A 20,154-nucleotide genomic window follows, 5' to 3' on the forward strand; every position below is an offset into this window, starting at 1 on the left:
AATGAATAATGAGTGACTTGATGATGCCTACGATGCGACTCCGCCCATGACTAACGAAGTCACCTGGCCAACAGGCCTGAACGCGCGAATCCGCCCTGCAAGTCGGTCGTTCAGTTGGTTGGAGTTATGTACTTCATTCTTGACGAGTCAACATGTTTCATCGGCATTCTCAGTGACTGACAGAGGAGATACAGCGAGATGTAGCTATCCGCGAACTACAACCCGCGATCTCACCGACTCCACTTGGGATCTCATCCGAGTCTGGGCACTGGACGACCCATGTCCGACATACGCTGGAGTCCCCGTGTATCTGTATATAGAGATGACGAGCCATTTGACGATCATTAAGATAGCAATAGACGTTGCTCACTCCGTGGGGTCAGATATTACGCGGCCTACGGGTCATACTCTATAAAACAATCCCGCTCGGAAGAGATCTGGATTCGTAAAGACCTCTGGTCTATGTACAGCTGTTCAGGACCCACGCGTCTCCACCATCATCGCGGTTGATCGTCGGCGACAATGTCCGGGAGGTCGCGAATATCAGTCGTCTCGTTCGTGTTCACGTCGATAAGCCGGACAGCTTCCAGCTGGAGGGTCCCCATCGCGAGCGGAAACAGCGTCAGTTCGGTCGAGTGGCAGGTACCGGGTAAAAGAGGCCTGGAACATCATTAGAAAACAAATTGGATTAAACCCAGCGAAAATCAGCTTACCCGATGCGAATATCCGTGCTCAAGCTGATCAACTCGACTTCCTGGCCGGCAACGTTCTTCTGCATGGCGTGCACGATATTTTCGTCCGTCACGGCCTCCGCCACCTGGTCCTCCTTGCGGTTGGAAAGCGACGAGGAAGACGGCCGGGCAACGTGTCCGCGCGGGTCAACCCGTTTCCGTCGCGGGATGGCAATCAACGCAAATTTGCGCGGCACACTGGACCGATTGACCACGAACACGTCCCAGGAGAAGGGCGAGCCGACTTGTACGCGGGACGGCCCCGAGAACGAGATGGTGACTCCAACATCCGTGACCGAGTATGCGCGTTCTCGTAAAGAGCTTCGATTGGGGTTTCCCGGCGCTGTCAACGCAGCTTGATTTGGATGATTGAGGTTGCCGGGGGTCATTGGCAAACTGGTGGGACGATGAGGTCGCTGCAATGCTGGGCTGGGACCACCAAAGGTCGGGTTGAGGGCCATGGAGAAATCAACATTGGTCTTCCAGTCCATAGAAATGCGTGGTTGGCAATCATCCGACAGATGGATGACCGCTCCCAAGGAGATATCAAGTGTGCTGACCATGGCTGTCGATGACGGGTTGGTCTCCGGGCCATACTCGGGCGTGAGTTTGTATACAAAGGTCACATCGTCCCTTGGACGACAGGTAAGAGGGAGTGACAGGCCCGGGATGTCTGATAGCGACTCGATTGTCCCCTCGGACAGGCGAATGTCTGCTTTATCCAATAAAACCTCGGAATTCAAGAATGGCGTCACTTCAAAATCAACATTGGCGATGGTCGTTGGAACGCCGGTGTATGCATTTAATCGTGAGTAGCGAATCCTCGCGCTTGCCGCAGGCACAACGCGGATCTGATGGCTGTTTTGTTGTTGGATATTGAATATGGGGTCCTCATTCGCCGTGGTGGGCACAACACGCAGGAGCCTTGATGCGGGAAGAAAAGGCTCCTTTTGGGGGAACGACTTGTCTCCCGACAAAGATTGGAAAATGTTCGTGGATGCCGGAACCAGCGGCGGGATGTATTCATCCTCGGGACCATCTTGTAGGGAAGCGTCGGAGGGGTTTAGGGTAGCAGAGGCAGCGAAGAAAAGGGAAGGGTTCTGGATGCGGATTCGGGGTCGTTCTTAATATTTGGTCAGCGCTAGGCAATCTGCACAGCCGTTGGAACACAAACTCACTGAGAAAGGCGTCGATGTTCCATACGAGGTAGACGTGGTTCCCACTGCCTTCATCCCCCTCGAACTCGAATTCGTTGAACACCACCAGCGGATCCTCCTCGCCGCTGACCAACCCGGAGAATATGAGATCGCGAGTAGGAGTTGGATTTTCGGCAACGGATTCTGCTGGATCGGTGGCAAAGACATCTAGCCTCACGTCGAGTCGTGGTAGAAAGTGCTTCAATACTGTATCGGAGCAATCGGCGAGTCTCAGGACAATGCGAACAGGGAGATTTTCATCTACACGCCTCTTGATCAGTATGTGACCTGGCACAACCCAAATCGTATCAATGGCATACCAAAAAACAGCAGTGACCGCTGCGGAATAGACGAGAGAACGGAGGGTAGGTCGTCTGCGCCGTCTTCCAGGGCCGCAGTCAGCGCACCCTCGATGTCTAGGCCCGGCGCATGCGGCACGACCGTGTCCAGGACCGCATATCTCAGGAACTCGCCGGGGATCTCCAGACCAGGCATTGCAGGTGTCGCATGCGCACAGCAGAGTCGAATTCGGATCGGGCGCAAGCTAAGCTCCTACTTCGGGAAAGGGAAAGGGATGTTGACGGGTGCAAACAGTGCAAACATCGGTGCTTCTGCCTTTTTCACGGCAACTCCAACTTTCCTTCACTTTCCTCCCCGACAAGCCACCATGAACCCAATGGCCAGTCAATCCGCGCCTTCGGCCTTGTGGCAGGAGGCGCGCAACGCCGATGGCAGAGTCTACTATTACAATGTTCAGACAAAGGTGACCCAGTGGAACAAGCCCGTGGAGCTGATGACCCCGGTCGAGGTTGGTTTCTTCCTCCCCTCTTCCCCCGACGAGTTGAGCTGACTTTCCTTGCTAGCGCGCCTTAGCGGATCAGCCATGGAAGGAGTACACCGCCGAAGGTGGGCGCAAGTACTGGTCCAACACAGAGACGAAGCAGAGCACATGGGAGATGCCCGACGTGTATAAGGAGGCCCTTGCACAGGCCCCGGCTCCCCAGGCGGGCCCAGTCGCGTAAGTCTGAATGTTATTTCTCTGTTTTCTGAAAGCAATTGACATAAAGAACTGCAGTGGTCCATCATTTGTCGCCGGAGGTTCGAGCTCTTTCCCCCCTGCTCAGCAGCGTGATCGTGACGACTATGACCGGGGATACGACCGTCGTGGCAGATATGGAGACACCAACGGAATGGTAGCAGCGCCGAACCTGGGTACCCAGAACGAACCCGCGTACAACTCCGTCGAAGAGGCGGAGAACGCCTTTATGAAGATGCTTAGGCGACACAACGTGCAGCCCGAATGGACATGGGAGCAGACCATGAGAGAAACGATCAAGGATCCACAGTATCGCGCGCTCCGAGACCCGCGAGACCGCAAGGCAGCCTTTGAGAAATACGCGGTCGAGGTTCGCATGCAGGAAAAGGACCGGGCGAAAGAGAGATTCGCTAAGCTGCGCGCAGATTTCAATACCATGCTGAAGCGGCATCCTGAAATCAAGCACTACAGTCGCTGGAAGAATATTCGGCCCATTGTGGAGGGAGAAACTACCTTCCGTGCCACCAACGACGAGAACGAAAGACGCCAGCTCTTCGAAGAGTACGTTGTTGAGCTCAAGAAAGCCCATGTCGAGAAAGAAACTACGACCCGCAAGGCGGCCATGGACGAGCTGGTGAACATTTTGAACTCGTTGGATCTTGAGCCGTACACGCGTTGGTCGGAAGCTCAGGCAATCATCCAGTCCAACGACAAGGTTCAGGGCGACGATAAGTTCAAGACCTTGAGCAAGTCTGATATTTTAACCGCATTTGAAAACCATATCAAGTCCCTGGAACGTACCTTCAACGACGCGCGTCAGCAACAAAAGGCTGTCAAGGCCCGGAAAGAACGTCGGAATCGGGAGCAGTACCTGGAGTTACTGAAGGAGCTCAAGTCGCAGGGTAAGATCAAGGCGGGCACTAAATGGATGACTATCTGTCCGGTTATCCAGGAGGATCCCCGGTATCAAGCAATCTTGGGACAGCCCGGATCGACGCCTCTTGATCTGTTTTGGGACATGGTGGAGGATGAGGAACGCTCACTTCGTGGTCCTCGGAACGACGTGCTGGATGTTCTGGACGACAAACGATTCGAAGTCACACCCAAGACTACGCTCGAAGAATTCAACTCGATCATGACCGCGGACCGCCGCACCTCCAAGATCGACACGGACATTCTCGAGCTCATTTTCCAGCGCATCCAAGACAAAGCAATTCGCCGAACGGAAGATGAGAAGCATGCAGCCGACCGTCATCAACGCCGCGCAGTCGATGCTCTTCGCTCTCGCATTAAACGCCTAGAACCGCCCGTGCTTGTCACAGACACATGGGAAGAAGTGCAACCACGCCTCGAAAAGTACGAGGAGTACAAGGCGCTGGAATCCGATGAGCTGCGCTCGTCCGCATTCGAAAAGATCATCCGGCGCCTGAAGGAGAAAGAAGAGGACGTAGACCGAGACCGTGGCAGCCGCCGAGACTACGACCGCGGAGATCGTGACCACCGTCGCAGCGAACGCCACGGGGCCAGCAGCCGCATGAGCCGCACCCCTGAACCGGATGCGTACGAGGCAGACCGTCGCAAGGCCATAGCCGACCGCGAACGATCCTATCGCAAAACCAGTGGGTTCTCCCCGTCGCGAGACCGTGATCGAGACCGCTACCGAAAGCGGGAGAGAGACCGAGACGACCGCAGCTATCGCCGTGACTATGATCGGCGCGAGGACGAGCGCGAGCGCTTGTATCGGGCCCGCGGCGACCCGCGCGGAAACCGTGACGAGCTCGACTACGGTGATACGCGCAGCACAACGAGCACGGACCGCAGGCGCAGGCGCGAAAGTGACTCGGAGAGCGTGGCTAGTCGGTCGACGAAGCGGTACCGTCGCGATAGCCGCGAGCGTGACCGCAGCAGAGGCGCGAAGAGAGATCGGGACCGTGAGCGTCCTCGGGAACGCACTCCTGCTACTGCTACTGCGGAAGAAGCTAAGAAGGAAGAGAAGGCCATTCATTCTGGTAGTGAGGAGGGGGAGATTGAGGAGGAAGAGTAGATCTGGAGCATTGCTATGCTTGCAGCAGCGTGATGTGAGATATTCAGAACCCAATATAATATGCTCGTCCTAGCTTTGTATCCTGTAGCTATCTTTTCTTTCTTTATATCGCAGTGCAAGTATAAAGCATGGTCCAAGAACACAACGGTAAATACTTTAAAAAGGCAAACGAGTAAAGGTAAATAATGAGTATCACACTCATATATCCTCATCATCCCTCTCATCATCCACTCCCCTAAACCTGGGCACGAAAGGACCCTCATAAACACCCGCCATCCTCGCCATAATCCTCCTGACATGCGCAACGGCGATAGCAATCGCAACGGAATTCCACACATCCTGCGCGGCCTCGGAGAGATCAAACTGGCCGAGATATTTCACCTTCACGCCCGCATCTTCCCTCCATCCCAGCGATCCGGGATCCGTATCGAGCGAAACCAGCGCTACAATGGGGCCACAGAGCACGAATCCGACCAGCGTGGGCCAGGGTTTGCTTTTGCTGCTGTCCGTTTCCGCTGCGCAGGATAGAGAAGTCTGGTGCCTTTGGGCTAGTGTCTCCAGTCTGGAATTCACCCGTGTGAGGGCTGCCAGCGTGCTCTCGCCTTTCTTCTGTGCGTAGACCGCGTGCACGGGGATGACTGGGTAGCCGGTCTTCAGGCCTGCGTCGTTGAGAGCCCAGCGCATGTACCGTTGTATAGCCCGTTGAATCACCCGTTGCGGCGGAGCAGCCAGCACCTGGCAGTCGCGGACATGGCCGCCTGTAGCGAGGAGTCGTTGGAGGGCTTTGATAGCGCCGAAGTCCGAGCCGCGGTGGGACTCGAAGACTAACTGCGCATCATCACCAACACCACCGTCGGCATGATCGTCATCTTCATTGTCCTGTTTTCCCTTGGTGGTGTCGACGTTGTCATCGCTAGTAAACAGCCACTCAGGCAACGTCGAGAAATCTCTCCGCCAGTGCGCCGACATGAGCGGCTTGCAGCCTCGCGTCGCCAGATCGAGAAACAGTCTCTGCTCGTCTGCGCCCAAGTTCGAGTCTCTGGGTATATTCACGGCCTCGGCGAGCCGTCTCGCTTTCTCGTAGGTAAGCTCGAAGACGAGGTCATCGCGCTCAGCGCGGGAGATGTTCAGATCCTTGTCTTCTTCGTCACTTGCTTCGGTATAAATACCCGTTTCTGAACGGGGCATCGTAAAGTTTCCCTTGCTTTTGCGCGGTGTCCGCTTCTTCCGTTGGAGTGTCTCTGGCTTTTCCTTTTCCATTTCTTTTTCTGCAATGGAAGAAACGCACGAGGATTGTGCGTACGAGGCTTGGCAGGCTGCTTTCTTGGGTGTCTTGCGCTTTGTGGCGGGCGTGGTGCGAGGGTTACTGTTTGGGGTGTTGGTGGAGCGGGTGCGCTTGGGTGGTGGTGTAGATGGTTGGTATTCTGAGTCTGCGGTTCTGCGCTTTGATGACTTGGTGCTGGAGACTGAGGAAGCGGGTGAGGACTCCCTCGATGAGTGGGTTGTTCGAAGGACTTGCTCTGGATTCTCGATGTTGGTGGTCATGGCTGGAAGTGTAGATTTTGGAAAGAAGAGAAATCGACTGCGGTGGTTGATTCAGACGGAAACTGGACTGGGAGTGATTGATGTGCGTTGACTTGTTGTGTTAGGGGAAGACTAGGGTAAATAGCCAGAGAGAATATCAGAAGAGAGGCGCAGACGAGAAGTATGAGCGGGATTTAAGATAGAGAAAGAGAATGGACGACGTCGGATGACCAGTCACAGCGAGAGAAGAGTGAATGAAGTACGACGGCTTTGTTGCTGACCTCGAGTCCTCAAAGGAAACCGACTTCGAAGATGCAGCATGATAGGCTGGGTTGTGGACGGTGCAACAAAGGAAGAGGCGTTGGGGATGGTAGGATTGGAACAAAGAAACATTCACTCTACCCTACCCTACAATATTGAACACAGCAGTCATTAGTTCGTACTTGCATCTCCAATTCACCCGCTGAACGAACCGCCGAATTTTGGCAAAACAAAAAAACCTCTCATCATCCCATCACCAGTCATGATGTTGGCGGCTGAGCGAACAGCCCAAGCAACATCGATCTCATCTCGTCTCAACTCGCCCAATCAAGAATGAAAGACCACAAGAAACCAAACAATTTAGATAAATCAGAAATCGGAAAAAGCAAGAGATACAATAGCAACATGGAGAGGAGCGCGGCGGGGTTAGCAAGCATTATCATGTTAATTCAGGCAAAGAATCACAATAGCAAAGCGAAGCGACCCGTCAGTCGGGGTCACTCGAAAGAACCTGCGCGGGAGGGGGTATGTAGAGAGAGAGAGACGCAGAAAGCAATCTGAAGAGCAAGATGGGCCAGAAGAAGCGCGCGAACGAAAACGGTCAATGCCCATAAGACACCAGTCGCATATTTTTTTTCCTCAGCAATAAGTTCCCAATGTAACCAAAGCGACACCGGATGATGTAAACCGAAATTAAGCAAAGTCGGCCGTGTAGGAGAAGCCGCGGAACTCTTCCTGCATGGCCTGGGAGAGCACTGATTGGACCGGAGTCAGGACCGGAGTCACGCTCGTGAATTCCGAATCGAAATTGCTGGTATCGGCGGGACTACTGATCGTGGGGATGAACGGCGGCGGGACCCGCTTGTGGTAGATATCATCCCAGTTGATGTTGCGGAAGAAGGCGTGAGACATCACTTCCTGAGCATCCGTCGGGCCGGACCCCAGTCGCAGTTCGGGCTCACGAGTCAACAGCTTCTGGAGAATCGAGACCGAATCCCGAGGCATATGGATCGGGTAGAGGGGCTCGTCGGCCAGAATGGCGTCGTAGATTTCGTCTTCGTCCTCACCGCGGAATGGAGACTGCTGGAGAAGCATCTGGTAGATGAGCACACCGAACGCCCACCAGTCAACTGCGCGGCCGTATCTCTTGTCTAGTAGAATCTATAGAGGTAATTAGCTGATAGTTGGGGCAAGCGAATCCATCACACATACCTCAGGAGCCATGAACTCGGGTGTACCGCAGAATGTGCTGGTCGTGGCGCCGTACCACATGTTCTCCTTGCAGAGGCCATAATCGGCAACCTTGATGTGGCCGTCCAAGGTGAGCATGATATTGTCGAGCTTCAGATCACGGTAAATGACGCCGTGCTCATGGAAGTATTTGAGAGCCAAGCAGACTTCAGCAGCGTAGAACCTGTAAGAATCCAATTAGTAGTCGCAAAGAAATTGATCAGCGGGAAAAACATACTGCGCCCTCTTGAGGCCGAACTGGCCGCGCTGAATGTGCAACATCAGATCACCACCGCTAATGTACTCCATGACGAAGTACACACGAGTCTCTGTCTGGAAACAGGCGTGCAAGTTTGTCAGGAACGGGTGTCGTTCCCTGTTGGCGATCAGGAACACACGCTTCTCAGACTTGGTGCTCTCCACTTCATCGTTTTCGATGATGAATTCCTTCTTCAACACCTTAATGGCATAGAGCTTGCGCGTGGTCTTGGTTTCAGCCAACATGACCTTACCGAAGTTACCCTTTCCAAGCACAGAAAGGAAGTTGAAATGATCTAGTCCGATCCGGGACTTGGCCAGACTTGGCGGAGCCTCCTCCTTGACGACTGGTGTGATTTGCGTGGACACAGTCGGCGTCATGGGTTGTTGTTGCTGCTGCTGCTGTTGTTGTTGTTGTTGTTGGGGTTGCTGCATCGGAGAGTAAGGTCCAGGTGCGACAGCCGACATAGGCTGGCCCGAAGGTGGGTAGTCCTTATAGGCGGAGGGAACATAGGCCTGGTGTGGAGGAGGCTGCTGAGGTTGTGGCGATTGCGCGGGACGGCCCATATCCACTAGATTTCAACAGTCAACACCGAGAAAAATTTAGATCAGTAGGTGCCATTATGCATACCTGATGTTTGCTGGGGTGTTCGCAATCCTGTTGCGGCTGCAGCAGCCGCGGCGGCAGTGGAATTGGAACCCGAAGAGGGCACTTTTGGCGGGATCTGGGGGCGCTGGGGAGCAGCGGATTGTGACTGTGGGGTCATATAAGAGTTAGTCGCAGCGCTTACTGCTTCTGCAGAAGCCTGTCTGGGGATCGGTCCATAGGGGCGGCCTTCGGAGGGCTTGGGTGGATAGATATTGTCTTGAGGGGGGTGTGGGGGGCCGCCGGGGCGAAGGGTACGGCCACTAAGACCTGAACTGACAGATGCAGACTTGTTATGATTCTTGGCGCGAATCAGGGTCTCCAGGATCTGGTTGGCAGCCTCCATGGACATGCCGCAGAAATCAGGCACAAGGTGAGTGCAGTGGGCGTGGCATGTAAGACCGCATTCTGAAAGAAAAAAAAGTTAGTATATGGCCCTCAAAATAATACCATGGTTGGTCTGCCTACCGCTACATCGCTTGGCGTTCTTGCGTCCAAAGGGAAGCAGGTAACCACAGTGACAGCACCAGTTGGCGGAGATATTGGAGAAACCCTCAAAGCGGTGCGGAATCCGGTGATTAATCTTCTCCTCGTCTGGATCGGTCTCATAGTTCGCCTTGCTGATACACTTGGTGACAACCTTGGGGTAGCATTTGCGGTGGCACGTATATTTGCAGTCCGCACATTGCATTCCGGCCGCGTATTTGAGGAAGTCTCCACACAGCGCACAGCGCATGATGTTGTAGAATTGTTGAGTGACAAACTTGTGGCCCTGTTTCTCGTGAATCTCCTCCTTCTTTTGCCGCACGGCACCCTGTCGATTGAGACCGATGTCGAAGGGTCGACGATCCTTGAGTTGTTTGGCTGTACCAGACATTAGTGTTTGGAGTCCAACGTAAAAAGGCCAGATGTGTCTTACCGAAGCTCATTGACACTTGAATCCGACCAAACGGCTCCAAAGCGAACCATGAATCAATCATAACGGAAGGAGGAGCACCCGGAATCTCGTTTTGCCCTTGACCCGCTGTGCCAGGTCGGCCACCAGAGCCGGGATGCCCTGGAGGCCCTCCGTGTGAGGAGCCTGGATAGTCAGGTCGGGGCATTCCTGAACCGTCCATCTTGTCTGCCGAAACCCATCCGGATGCACCCAACTCGGTCTCGATCTTCTTGCGACGCATCTCCTCTGCGATGTCGGAGATGCGCACCCAAAGCATACCGATAGGCGTCGGGCGGTCTCCAGACTTGTCGTATACAGTAAGCTCGATCTCGTTGGCCTTGTCGATGTCGATCGAAAATGACTCGTCGAGCCATTTGTCGTTCCGACTAGCCTTGGTTCTAGCCTTGACCGCGTCCTCTACTTTGACAATGACAAAAGTCTCCGGGCCTCGAGAGAATCGTGAACTTGCGGCGTGGTCGACATCTCGCACGGCATGGATTCGCATGGTCAAGAGACCGGTAAGCGGCTTGCGCATGTTCGGACTGCTGAGCGACTCGTCTGTATGGGGGTTAGCTACACGCAGTTATACCATTCGACAATACATCCATACCATCCGGCGTATCAGAAGACTCAATGTCGACGTGGAGATCCTCATAACGCTTGAGGGCCTGCTTCAGGAGCTGGATCTTCTGATTACTCTCGATGCGACGGCCCTCGGCATCCGCACGGCTCTTCCTGTCGCCTTCATCCTGATACAAGCGAACCATCTTCTCAATACCAGCCTTGTATTGTTTCTCGACGCTTAGCTTGAACTCGAGCTGGGACAGCATGAGTTGAATCTTCGGGCCGAGGTAGGGCGTGTCATATTTGATCAAATCTGCAATTCAGCCAGCCATGTTAGCAAAAAACCCCTTCCCGATAATTTCCATGGAATGCAGGTAAATGACGCACCCAACTTCGTGTAATTCGGCCTCGCCTTGGGGATAGGAGCATAAGGCCGCGGATCCGAGTACGGCGCGCCAGAAGGCATACTGCCCGCACTTCCCTGAGGATACCCATAGCCATCGCCGTATTTCCCACCTGCGCCTGGATAGTCCTTCGGGGGTGGCGCGGGAGCGTTCCCACTAGCACCGGGCCCGCGACGCTGGCCTGTAGGCGAGCCGCCACCTTCCTGCTCCATGCGACGGATCTGCAGTTCCTGCATCTTCTCCTCGAGGTAGGCAATATTTTTCCAGCCATCACGGATGTTCGCATCGACTCGCTGCTGTACGAGCGGGTTGTCGGTCGACTGCCGCATGTTGCTCGCCGCGGCGATCAGGGCCTTCTCCCGCTCGATCTTTTTGTAGACCGCGGCAATAGGGTCATCGCTGTCCATGGTGGGGATGGTGGTGGTGTTGTTTTTTGGGAGGGGAAGTTGTGGTGAGGGTAGGAAGGGGTGTGGTGGAAGCGAAAGTGGTTATCGCGGGGTGTGTTTCTCTGTCTCTCGCCCGTGTTGTTGACAGTGTGGAGGGGGGAGAAGGTGAGACACGCGGGAAACTTTGGAGGGAGTGGGCAGGCGGTGGTTGGAGAGTGGGATCCAAGTGTTTCAGGCGTCGAGGGCGCCGTTACCGCCTGGCAAATGAGATCATCAGCGATGGAGATGAAGATGATGGTGAGAAAAAGAGAGAGGGAAGAAGAGAAGAGAGAGAGCGAGAAAGGGAGGGGGAAGTGTAGTGTGGCCTGGCTATCGATAAGACCCGACACGAAAACAGAGCCAGTCAGCGGCAACCAACTACACTGTACGTACGAGGATATCCCTTGCCGCGTGCATGGAGGGGTGGTCTTTTTAGGGCTCTAGATATCTAGCCGAGTCTAGCAGTGCGGTGCATTCTCGGTGCGAGCGAACAGTCTGGGGAGATACGGCGGATTCCCTACGACACTCGGTGGGTAAACACACCCGGACTCGTGATGTCACCAAGACCAGACGCAACAACAATGCCATTCTACTCCTGCTTTTGTTGGCGAGGGATTATGTATGTAGTAACTTGATTTACCGGGCAGACGTACATGCGGAAATCCTGAATGCCACATGCGAGCCTGCCCTAACCTAACTATACCCACAACAGATTGTACCGAAAAGGGTATATTGGCGAGCACCACCACTGAACCACCACACCACCCCTTACTCGGATCGCTTGGAAATCTTGGGCAGCAGAAGCCAACTGGTAGCCATCACTCCGTATAATCCAATACAGATCGGGTGCAGGACCATAGTGCCCACATTCTGCGCCAGCAGACCCGTCAAGAATGGCGACACAGCACCGCCGCTGCTGCCGAGGGCGCTGATAAAGCTCAGGCTGGACATGTGCATGCTCCGGGGGAGCAACTTGGTAAAAACCGTCGTGGCGCAGGGATAGACGGGTCCCAGGAGCAGGCCGAGGATGGCGACGCTGACGGCATCGCCGATCACGTTGGGGATGAGCCAGGTCATCAGCTGGAAGGCGACGGCGCCAGCCACCATGATCACGACGGCGATCTTCTCGCCGACTTTGTGTGCCGGATGCGTCAACACGAACCGGCCGGCCGTGATGCCTGCCCAGAAACCCGCGCTCACGTAGCCGACATGCTTCGGGTCGCCGTGGCGGTAGCTGATGAGGAAGGAAACGACCCAGCCGGAGACGGAGACCTCGGCGCCTTGGTAGGCGAAGATGAATAGCGCCCCGAGCAGCGTGGTGCGGTTCTTGATGGATGTCAGGACGACCTGGAGCCGAGTCAGAGGCGCGCCAGTGGCATCTTCAGGCCGGGAGGCTGTGGGCTGAAGTGCCATCTGCGGCTCGACTGGGGTGTCTTCTTCGTAGTTGTAGAATGACCATGCGGAAAAGAGCAGATTGAATGTGGCCATGGCCAGGGCGATCCCGTAGAAGAACGACCAGCGAATCCCGCTCGACACCATGGCCGTTGCAAACAACGGTGCCACGGTGCCTCCAATCCCATAGGAGCCATGCATACACCCCAGTGCCGTAGTGAAATTGGAGAGATTGGCACAGAAGACATTGCTGAGAGCCAGGTTGAAGGCCTGGCCGAAGCCCAAGAAGAGGAAGCTGACCACCACTGCAGGGAAGGGCGGCTGGCAGATGATAATCACGTATGCAGTTACGGAAAAGGACAGAGCCAGCGCATAACTTCGCGAGCGGCCGAGTTTGCTCTCGATGGTGTGTGTGAGCGGTGCGGCGAGGATAAAGCCCAGGGCATTGGTCACGAAGATGAGCGAGACCACGGCATATCCGATGCTGTAGTGCCGCTCTATGTATGGAATCAGAGCACCGGGGGCACTGTCATTCATGCCATTTCCAAACTGGACCAGACAGCAGCTCAGTAGCCGCCATTTGGTCTTTGGTGGCGGTGCAGTGCGGGCAGCAGCAAATGCGGTGGTTGTATCTTCGTCTTGGATGGGTGTTGGTAGACGGCTCTCCAGCACGCTGGGAGTTGGCGTCGAAGACGACTGTTCTTGAATCACTCGTGCGGAAGTGTTTGGTTGAAATTCGTTCAATTCATAGTCTGATGGTACTGGGGCAGCACCTTGCTTGTCCTTGCGTACTGCAGCTGGTGGACTGGCCAGTTGGGCAGAGCTCTCGATTTCGAAGAGGGAGCCGAAAGAGGCGGCCATTTTGTCGAAATGTATGTTCTGGATTGATGTTGAAGTTCACTGAGCGAAGTTCGCCGCTTTATTGTAGACTGGAATCCATATTCCGAGCCCTAATTCATGGTTTGTCATCGATCTGGGGAGGGTTGCCCCACCGATCTACGGATTTTTTTTCTTCCAGTACTATTTTACTATTCACGATATTCTTGACGAAGTTCTTGACGATATTATTCGCGATGGGCCCCCCGCGTCGCAAAGTGCTAGCCACAGCTGAAGAAACCCTCACACCCCCCGACTCCCTAGCCACCAACCAGCAGATCGCGCGCGCGATCAAGGCAACCGGCAACAACATCTACCTAGTCGAGCAGCCCTGCAAAACACAGTGTCTCGTGGAGCTGCCCGCGCGCTTCCGGTCAACCATCTGGATCAAACGCGGCTCGTACGTCGTGATCGATACCATGGCGCAGGATGAGCGCGACAACAAGATTGGCGGGGAGATTGTGAATATTGTGCGCGACGAGAAGGCGTGGCGGAAAGCGGCTTTTTGGTATGACCTCTCCCTTTCCATTCGATTCAATTCCTTGTGGAGGATCACATATTGACAAGATTTGTCTTTTTCCAGGCCGAAGGAGTTTGTGAAGCAGCCTGTCGTCGCTGCAATTGACTCGGACGACGAAGAGGAATCGCGAGTCGGCCAGATGCCGCCCTCTGACGACGAGTCGGACGCGTGAATCCTATGTCTACGAATATGTTTTACCAGAGCAACGGTTTGAGGTGTCCAGAATATGCCACTGGTTTTTTTATTGGATGCGCTCTTTCCGAGGACCACTATTATCTGCCTCTCTCGGCCCATTCAACCACACCCCCAACACCTGGACACCGAGCGACAACACTACAACCGCCGAACTCGCGTTGCTGCTGGGGTAGACATTCCAAGCCCACTCCTGCAGTGCCCAGACGACATAGACAAGAACCGGGTGGAGACCTGTTTGCCAAAGCAGAAACGGGGTGGCCCACGACAAATAGGCGAAGAACTGGTAGTGCAGGGACCGGGCACAGAGCAAGCCGATGGCCAGCGAGCTCAGTGTGACAGCCATAATGAAGGATTTGGAGAGGATGATTGGTTGCTGGCGGCCTTGGAGCAGGCCCTGCGCCCAGCGGAACACATTATTGGTGCCGGAGGGTCTTACCCAGGTGGCGGCGAAGATAGCCAGCAGGGATACGTGGAGGACCAGCAAGGCTAGAGAGAATTCTTTCGAGAGAAATGTGTCTTCGCCGACGAATCGCCAATTCACCGTCCATTTGAACAAGAATTGTCTGGAGAGCTCGAACGCGCGCGAGAGGTAGCCTGTAGGATTGGCTTGGAAGAAAGGCACCGCGAACAGGACCTGTAAATATGCCTCATCAGTCATTTGTACACTTAGACATATGTCCGGCTACACCAACCTGGATCAGAACTGCCATAGCCCCCAACGCGACACTGCGCGTCAACCCCAGACTGAGCAGCGTGAGGACCGCCATAGCCGGCACGAGCAGAACCAGCGTCATCTTGACCGCCACGCCAGCAGACCACACCGCAACGCCAGCAGTCCACTTGCGCTTCTGACAGAGATAGATAGCCAACCACATAGCGAACGCGGCGACACCATCATTGAACAAGCGCAGCACGAAGATGCTGTGCAGGCGTTTGGACAGGACGAGCAACGGGAACAGGTACGGCGGCGCACCGGAGTGCCTGTAGCAACCCAATACGACGACCAGAGTCGCCAGATACAGCCCCGCGAACAGAATCTGGCCAGTCAGGATATCACGCCCTTTATCGGTGAGGTGGTAGAGGAGTGTGTAGATGTAGACGTGTCCGGCGGGGTAGACGAGTGGGCCGGTCGAGCCTTTGATCAGGGTGTAGTCGCGTTCTCCGGAGATGTAGAGTGAGATCTGCTGCATGTAGGTTGTCCAGTCAATCTCGGTGTCTAGAGTGCTGTGGTCAGTTTGGCTGAACGGGGACATTTGTTGTGGTCGAGATGCGAACTCACAGGAGATCTTCCAGATGACCAGCGCGCACAGGGCCGCATCGCCGAGGAGCAGCAGAGGGGCCATCCATTTTGTATGCCGTGGATTGGTGAGGACGTCGACTAGGAGGTCGGGCAGGGCCATGGCGAGGTGGCTAGAGGGAGCTATATGAGGTCCCGTCTCCTCTCATCTGCTTTAGTATCGGTTACGTAAGATCCTGAGTCGCCATTGGTTGACATGAAGTATGAAAGGGCAGAGTTAGAACTACTTTTCGAGTAAGGACCTCCTAAGGACTGGACATGGATATATATACAATAGTAACAATAACAATAAACACTGCTGATCCGGTCAACCTCGCGAGGTTCGCTAAGATACGGTCTCTGGTGTGGTTTCCCAGGTGAAGTGCGATATCGAACCACGACCGGCTTGGAACTTGTCGCCGTTCGATGCGTATGGCAAAATTCTAACCAACAAAAGCGATCTACCAGAGTATAGCAATACCAATTTCCCGTCTTTGTTCAAGCCATGGCCGCAGTGCTCCCACAGTGATAGGATGATCTTCTGGCCTCGGCGTGTTGAAGCAACCGTTGTCGATTCCAAGCATGTCCCGTAACAAACGCACGGAAAGCTGGATAGCTGAGTTGCAGCCCTATCCCCCTGGGTGATTTTTCGCTTTGTTTTATGCCAGGAGTTCTGCGGTGTGGTGTCTGGGTCGATCTCACCGGCGCTGTCGCTGCCGCTGTTGCTGTTGAGCAGATACTGCCTTGTCGGGGTGTTCGCCGCAAAGTATGTGACTCCCTTCAACGGCAACCAAGCTGGGCAGAGATTGCGCCCAGAATGAGGCTTCTGGTCCAATTGGCATCACACAATGCTTGGAGAGAGGGTTCATGGCCTGGTTCCCCGGATGGACCGTATGCAACGGTGCTCGTGTTGCGATGCTAGTCTTGCTGGCGCTTTGCGGTGGAAACATCGTTCTCAGCCAGCCCAGTCCCGTAGCGGCCCAACATACTAGACAAAGTGCAGGGCAGTAATTTTGTTCTTCCAGTTGTGAATTGCACTGTAGATTTTGGTCACATTGTCAAAGTATCTTGAACGCTCAGATAGCCTTGCAAAGCAAGCAATGATTCCAGCCGGCGATGTAGTTTTAATCACCAGCGCGTCAATACAGGGCGGTGATACCAGGCCCAAAGAGGGAACCCATCTCTATGCTCACTAGGTTGGAGCCGGGCTGGCCATAGTGGCAAGTGCAGGCTGTTTCAAAGTCGACGCTTTTCACAGTCTTGACCTGCGGGAGCATAGCATATTGTGCGTCGTCGTGTCGGTAGTCACGAACCCATATTGCACGCCAGGTTCTCATATGTTGAACAAAGAGAAGGAAGAAAGAGAGAGAGTAAGAAGGTAGAAAGAAGAGAAAGTGGGAAGGTGCGCTTTATATACTGGTGGCCTGGCCCAATCAGGCTTAGTGCAGATCCTGGGCTATCTGCCTGCACAAACTGTACAACTAGGGGCAAGTCTTCCTTTTTTATTAAGGAAGCATGCGGTCATGCCGTGCCAGAAGACGGTTTTTTTGGAGTTGCTCAACGTGTAGAGAGGAGGATATCGTCTTTACCACACGGAATGGACTGATGCCTCAACCAAGAGCACAGTCTGTCTATCCCTCCAGTATTGCAGGGGATTTCCGGTCTTTTGTGGGATCAACCATGTACGCCACGGCATTTCAAGGCGTAGACTGTCAGCGCAACGAGGGATCAGTTAGGAGGTTACGTAGTCTGATCAACCAGCCCTGCTAAGTCAGATATACAATCCTAATGGATTATTGAATAGGTTTCTTATATTCTTGAGGAGCTTGTATCTCCTTCTTTTATATATTCCCAGCACGTAGAGTAGTACAAGGGTATAGCTCGCCAGGCGCGAGTACGACCGATATGGAAACATCCAACCACCGCCGTTCTATCCATCCCGACCAATTGGTCTTCGCAGTCCAACCCATGGTATCATTAATCACAAAAGAGAAGAGAAAAAAAGGTATGATGCAAGAAAAGTGAGAGTAAGACAAGGGAAAGAGCACCGGCCAACAGCGACGCGCTATCGTTCGCCCTCGGCCAATCCACTCGTCTGCCGGCTCTCATTCTCTGGAGGGTTGCGGAATCCCAGCAATTGACCCAGGACACCCTTCGGCTTGGGCACCGGACACTCCCGGCCAACGTGGGCCAGGTTCTTGGCCTCTTCTTCCATCTGGAGGAAGGTGGCTATCTCGTCGTCGTCGCTCGGTGATGCCGGATGGCCTGGGCGATTTTTCTCGGGGCTGCCTAGCGTTTCAATGTCTTTCCGCCGTCTCCGTCGCACTGTGGGGATCTCTTGGCCGTCCGCTGTGACCACCATCTCCGAGTCCGCGAAGGTGCGTCGGGGTGCCGGGCAAGGGAAGACGTGGGGAATGCCGACCACGAGGAGTGAGGCGAGGAGAGTGCCGGCGAACAGGCCGGTCGTGGACCGGGACCGGGGATGAAGATGGGATGGCATGGTGGAGGAAAAGAGTACGGAGAGGGAGGAGAGAGAGTAAGTCGGTAGGTCGCTAGAAATGTGTTCACGGAGCCATCCGGGTGGGATTGGAGAGATTCCCGAGGAGAAAAAGAAAGACTGAGAGGGAGAGAAGAGGTCAATTGGCGTTACCGGGAGAGGTGGTAGTCGGTTGAAGGAGGGAGCGAACGAAGCCAGCAGAAATCCGTGAGCTAGCTAATCTTATCGCGGCCCGCGTGATTGGCCCTGCCTCGCTCGCGCGGTCGAACCCAACTGATCCACCTCTCTTTTCCTCTTCCCTTCACTTCGTTCCACGCCCGGCCATGGCTTCGCAAGGATCAAAATGAACTTGCATTCGCACGGAGACTGACTGGCCTGCCACCATCCACTTGTGCTGTAGGCGGCTGAGCCATCTTCCTGTTTTCTTCTCTCCGATAAAAAGCCTTCATCCCCGACCGCATCCCGACATCGCAACATGAGTGACTTGGACGGGTAACTCCTCCCCTCCCATCTTCTTCTTAAAACTACTCGCGCTGATTCTCTTCGCCCCACACAGGGCAATCGAGCAGCTGCGGGCCTGCCGCCTAATTCCCGAGGCCCAAGTCCGCGAACTGTGCTACAAGGCGCGCGAGCTCCTCATCGAAGAAGGAAATGTCGTATCTGTCGATGCCCCCGTTACCATCTGCGGTGACATCCACGGGCAATTCCACGATCTGATGGAACTGTTCCGCGTAGGCGGTGACGTGCCAGACACCAATTACTTGTTCATGGGCGACTTCGTCGACCGCGGCTTCTACTCACTTGAATCCTTCCTTCTCCTCCTCTGCCTCAAAGTCCGATACCCGGATCGCATGACCCTAATTCGCGGGAACCACGAATCGCGCCAGATCACCACCGTATATGGGTTTTACGACGAGTGCATTCGCAAATACGGCAGCGCCAATGTCTGGCGCTACTGCTGCGAGGTGTTTGATTACCTCGCTCTGGGAGCAATCGTACTCGGAGCAAGCTCAGAGCTCGAGCCAACCGCCATGTCGGGCGCCAATGGTTTGTCTCAATCTACGATGCAGATTGATGACAGCGAGCTGGAGACGGAGGTGCTCAACTCGCGAGGCGAAGTCACCATGAGCACGTACCGCCCCCGCCAACGCTCCTCATCCGACACATCCACAGACTCCCGAAACATCTCCCCGCCGCGCGACATCTCCGCTGCGCCGGGCCAAACAGCCACGCCCTCACGACCCGGCGCGCCAGGGACAGGCGCCAGCTCCAACGGCAACGGTACCATGCACACCAGCCGAACAGGCGCCGTGCTGTGCGTGCACGGCGGACTATCCCCGCTCATCGACAGCGTCGATAAGATCCGAATAATCGACCGGAAACAAGAGGTCCCCCACGAAGGCGCCATGTGCGATCTTCTCTGGTCCGACCCGGACGAGATCGAGGGATGGGGCCTCAGCCCGCGCGGAGCAGGATTCCTCTTTGGAGGGGATATCGTCAAGGCCTTCAACTACCACAACGATCTGTCTCTAATTGCACGTGCCCACCAGCTCGTCATGGAGGGCTACAAGGAGATGTTTGACGGCGGGATCGTGACCGTCTGGTCCGCCCCGAACTACTGCTACCGCTGTGGTAACGTCGCCGCTATCCTGGAGCTGGGCGAGGACGCCAGCAACGGCGGCACAGTGGCCCGCAGTAACGGTAACTATGCTCGAAGTAATGGGATTTTCAATGAGCGAGTCGTCAGCCCCGGTAGGAGATACCGTGTTTTCGAGGCCGCAGCTCAGGATACAAGGGGTATGCCTGCGAAGAAGCCCGTTGCTGATTATTTCCTGGTATGTTTCTTCTGCCTGGTTATGGTTTGGTGATGTTTTTGCTAACAGCTGCTGCTTGCACCAGTGATGATACCATCTTGCATGTTTCTTCTCTTTCCTCTCTCTACCCCTTCCTCTCCTTTTATACTGCTCTTGGGGTCTTTCTGGTCGACTCGGCATCTTGCGGCTCCTGGTGTTAACTCGCGATAATGATCATCTATGACGAATCTTTGATGCATACTCTTTGGTCTTGGCTTGTGTAGATTCTGTAATTTGGTTTGCGACACTATGGATTTGAGCGAAGGGTATATACAGCAAAATAACACGA

General features: G+C 54.7%; 9 protein-coding genes across 9 annotated transcripts; 3 read left to right on the forward strand and 6 right to left on the reverse strand.

The window, feature by feature from the left end:
* Positions 1-497: 497 nt before the first annotated feature.
* PFLUO_LOCUS5317 (uncharacterized protein) lies at positions 498-2,422 on the reverse strand (the record flags this gene model as incomplete). Its single annotated transcript, XM_073782751.1, has 4 exons — positions 498-660; positions 714-1,854; positions 1,910-2,188; positions 2,248-2,422. The coding sequence occupies 4 exons, from the start codon at positions 2,420-2,422 to the stop codon at positions 498-500; spliced, it is 1,758 nt and encodes a 585-aa protein (XP_073639375.1).
* Positions 2,423-2,594: 172 nt separating this feature from the next.
* Positions 2,595-5,007, forward strand: PFLUO_LOCUS5318 (U1 snRNP protein; the record flags this gene model as incomplete). The annotated part of the gene is made up of 3 exons (XM_073782752.1): positions 2,595-2,735; positions 2,791-2,945; positions 3,003-5,007. The coding sequence occupies 3 exons, from the start codon at positions 2,595-2,597 to the stop codon at positions 5,005-5,007; spliced, it is 2,301 nt and encodes a 766-aa protein (XP_073639376.1).
* A 198-nt stretch (positions 5,008-5,205) lies between these two features.
* On the reverse strand, positions 5,206-6,552 carry PFLUO_LOCUS5319 (uncharacterized protein; the record flags this gene model as incomplete). Its single annotated transcript, XM_073782753.1, has 1 exon — positions 5,206-6,552. The coding sequence occupies one exon, from the start codon at positions 6,550-6,552 to the stop codon at positions 5,206-5,208; it is 1,347 nt and encodes a 448-aa protein (XP_073639377.1).
* A 933-nt stretch (positions 6,553-7,485) lies between these two features.
* On the reverse strand, positions 7,486-11,238 carry PFLUO_LOCUS5320 (Serine/threonine kinase; the record flags this gene model as incomplete). Its single annotated transcript, XM_073782754.1, has 9 exons — positions 7,486-7,953; positions 8,005-8,206; positions 8,261-8,852; positions 8,912-9,035; positions 9,072-9,334; positions 9,395-9,790; positions 9,846-10,421; positions 10,474-10,740; positions 10,815-11,238. 9 exons carry the CDS (start codon positions 11,236-11,238, stop codon positions 7,486-7,488), a joined length of 3,312 nt encoding a protein of 1,103 aa, XP_073639378.1.
* A 786-nt stretch (positions 11,239-12,024) lies between these two features.
* Positions 12,025-13,509, reverse strand: PFLUO_LOCUS5321 (uncharacterized protein; the record flags this gene model as incomplete). Its single annotated transcript, XM_073782756.1, has 1 exon — positions 12,025-13,509. The coding sequence occupies one exon, from the start codon at positions 13,507-13,509 to the stop codon at positions 12,025-12,027; it is 1,485 nt and encodes a 494-aa protein (XP_073639379.1).
* Positions 13,510-13,721: 212 nt separating this feature from the next.
* PFLUO_LOCUS5322 (uncharacterized protein) lies at positions 13,722-14,216 on the forward strand (the record flags this gene model as incomplete). Its single annotated transcript, XM_073782757.1, has 2 exons — positions 13,722-14,032; positions 14,108-14,216. 2 exons carry the CDS (start codon positions 13,722-13,724, stop codon positions 14,214-14,216), a joined length of 420 nt encoding a protein of 139 aa, XP_073639380.1.
* A 69-nt stretch (positions 14,217-14,285) lies between these two features.
* On the reverse strand, positions 14,286-15,639 carry PFLUO_LOCUS5323 (3-mannosyltransferase; the record flags this gene model as incomplete). Its single annotated transcript, XM_073782758.1, has 3 exons — positions 14,286-14,873; positions 14,932-15,455; positions 15,519-15,639. The coding sequence occupies 3 exons, from the start codon at positions 15,637-15,639 to the stop codon at positions 14,286-14,288; spliced, it is 1,233 nt and encodes a 410-aa protein (XP_073639381.1).
* A 1,941-nt stretch (positions 15,640-17,580) lies between these two features.
* On the reverse strand, positions 17,581-18,015 carry PFLUO_LOCUS5324 (uncharacterized protein; the record flags this gene model as incomplete). The annotated part of the gene is made up of 1 exon (XM_073782759.1): positions 17,581-18,015. One exon carries the CDS (start codon positions 18,013-18,015, stop codon positions 17,581-17,583), a length of 435 nt encoding a protein of 144 aa, XP_073639382.1.
* A 472-nt stretch (positions 18,016-18,487) lies between these two features.
* On the forward strand, positions 18,488-19,914 carry PFLUO_LOCUS5325 (phosphoprotein phosphatase PP4 catalytic subunit; the record flags this gene model as incomplete). Its single annotated transcript, XM_073782760.1, has 3 exons — positions 18,488-18,504; positions 18,569-19,847; positions 19,912-19,914. The coding sequence occupies 3 exons, from the start codon at positions 18,488-18,490 to the stop codon at positions 19,912-19,914; spliced, it is 1,299 nt and encodes a 432-aa protein (XP_073639383.1).
* Positions 19,915-20,154: the final 240 nt, after the last annotated feature.

Source organism: Penicillium psychrofluorescens (assembly GCF_964197705.1).
Source record: "Penicillium psychrofluorescens genome assembly, chromosome: 3".
Lineage (NCBI taxonomy): Eukaryota > Fungi > Ascomycota > Eurotiomycetes > Eurotiales > Aspergillaceae > Penicillium > Penicillium psychrofluorescens.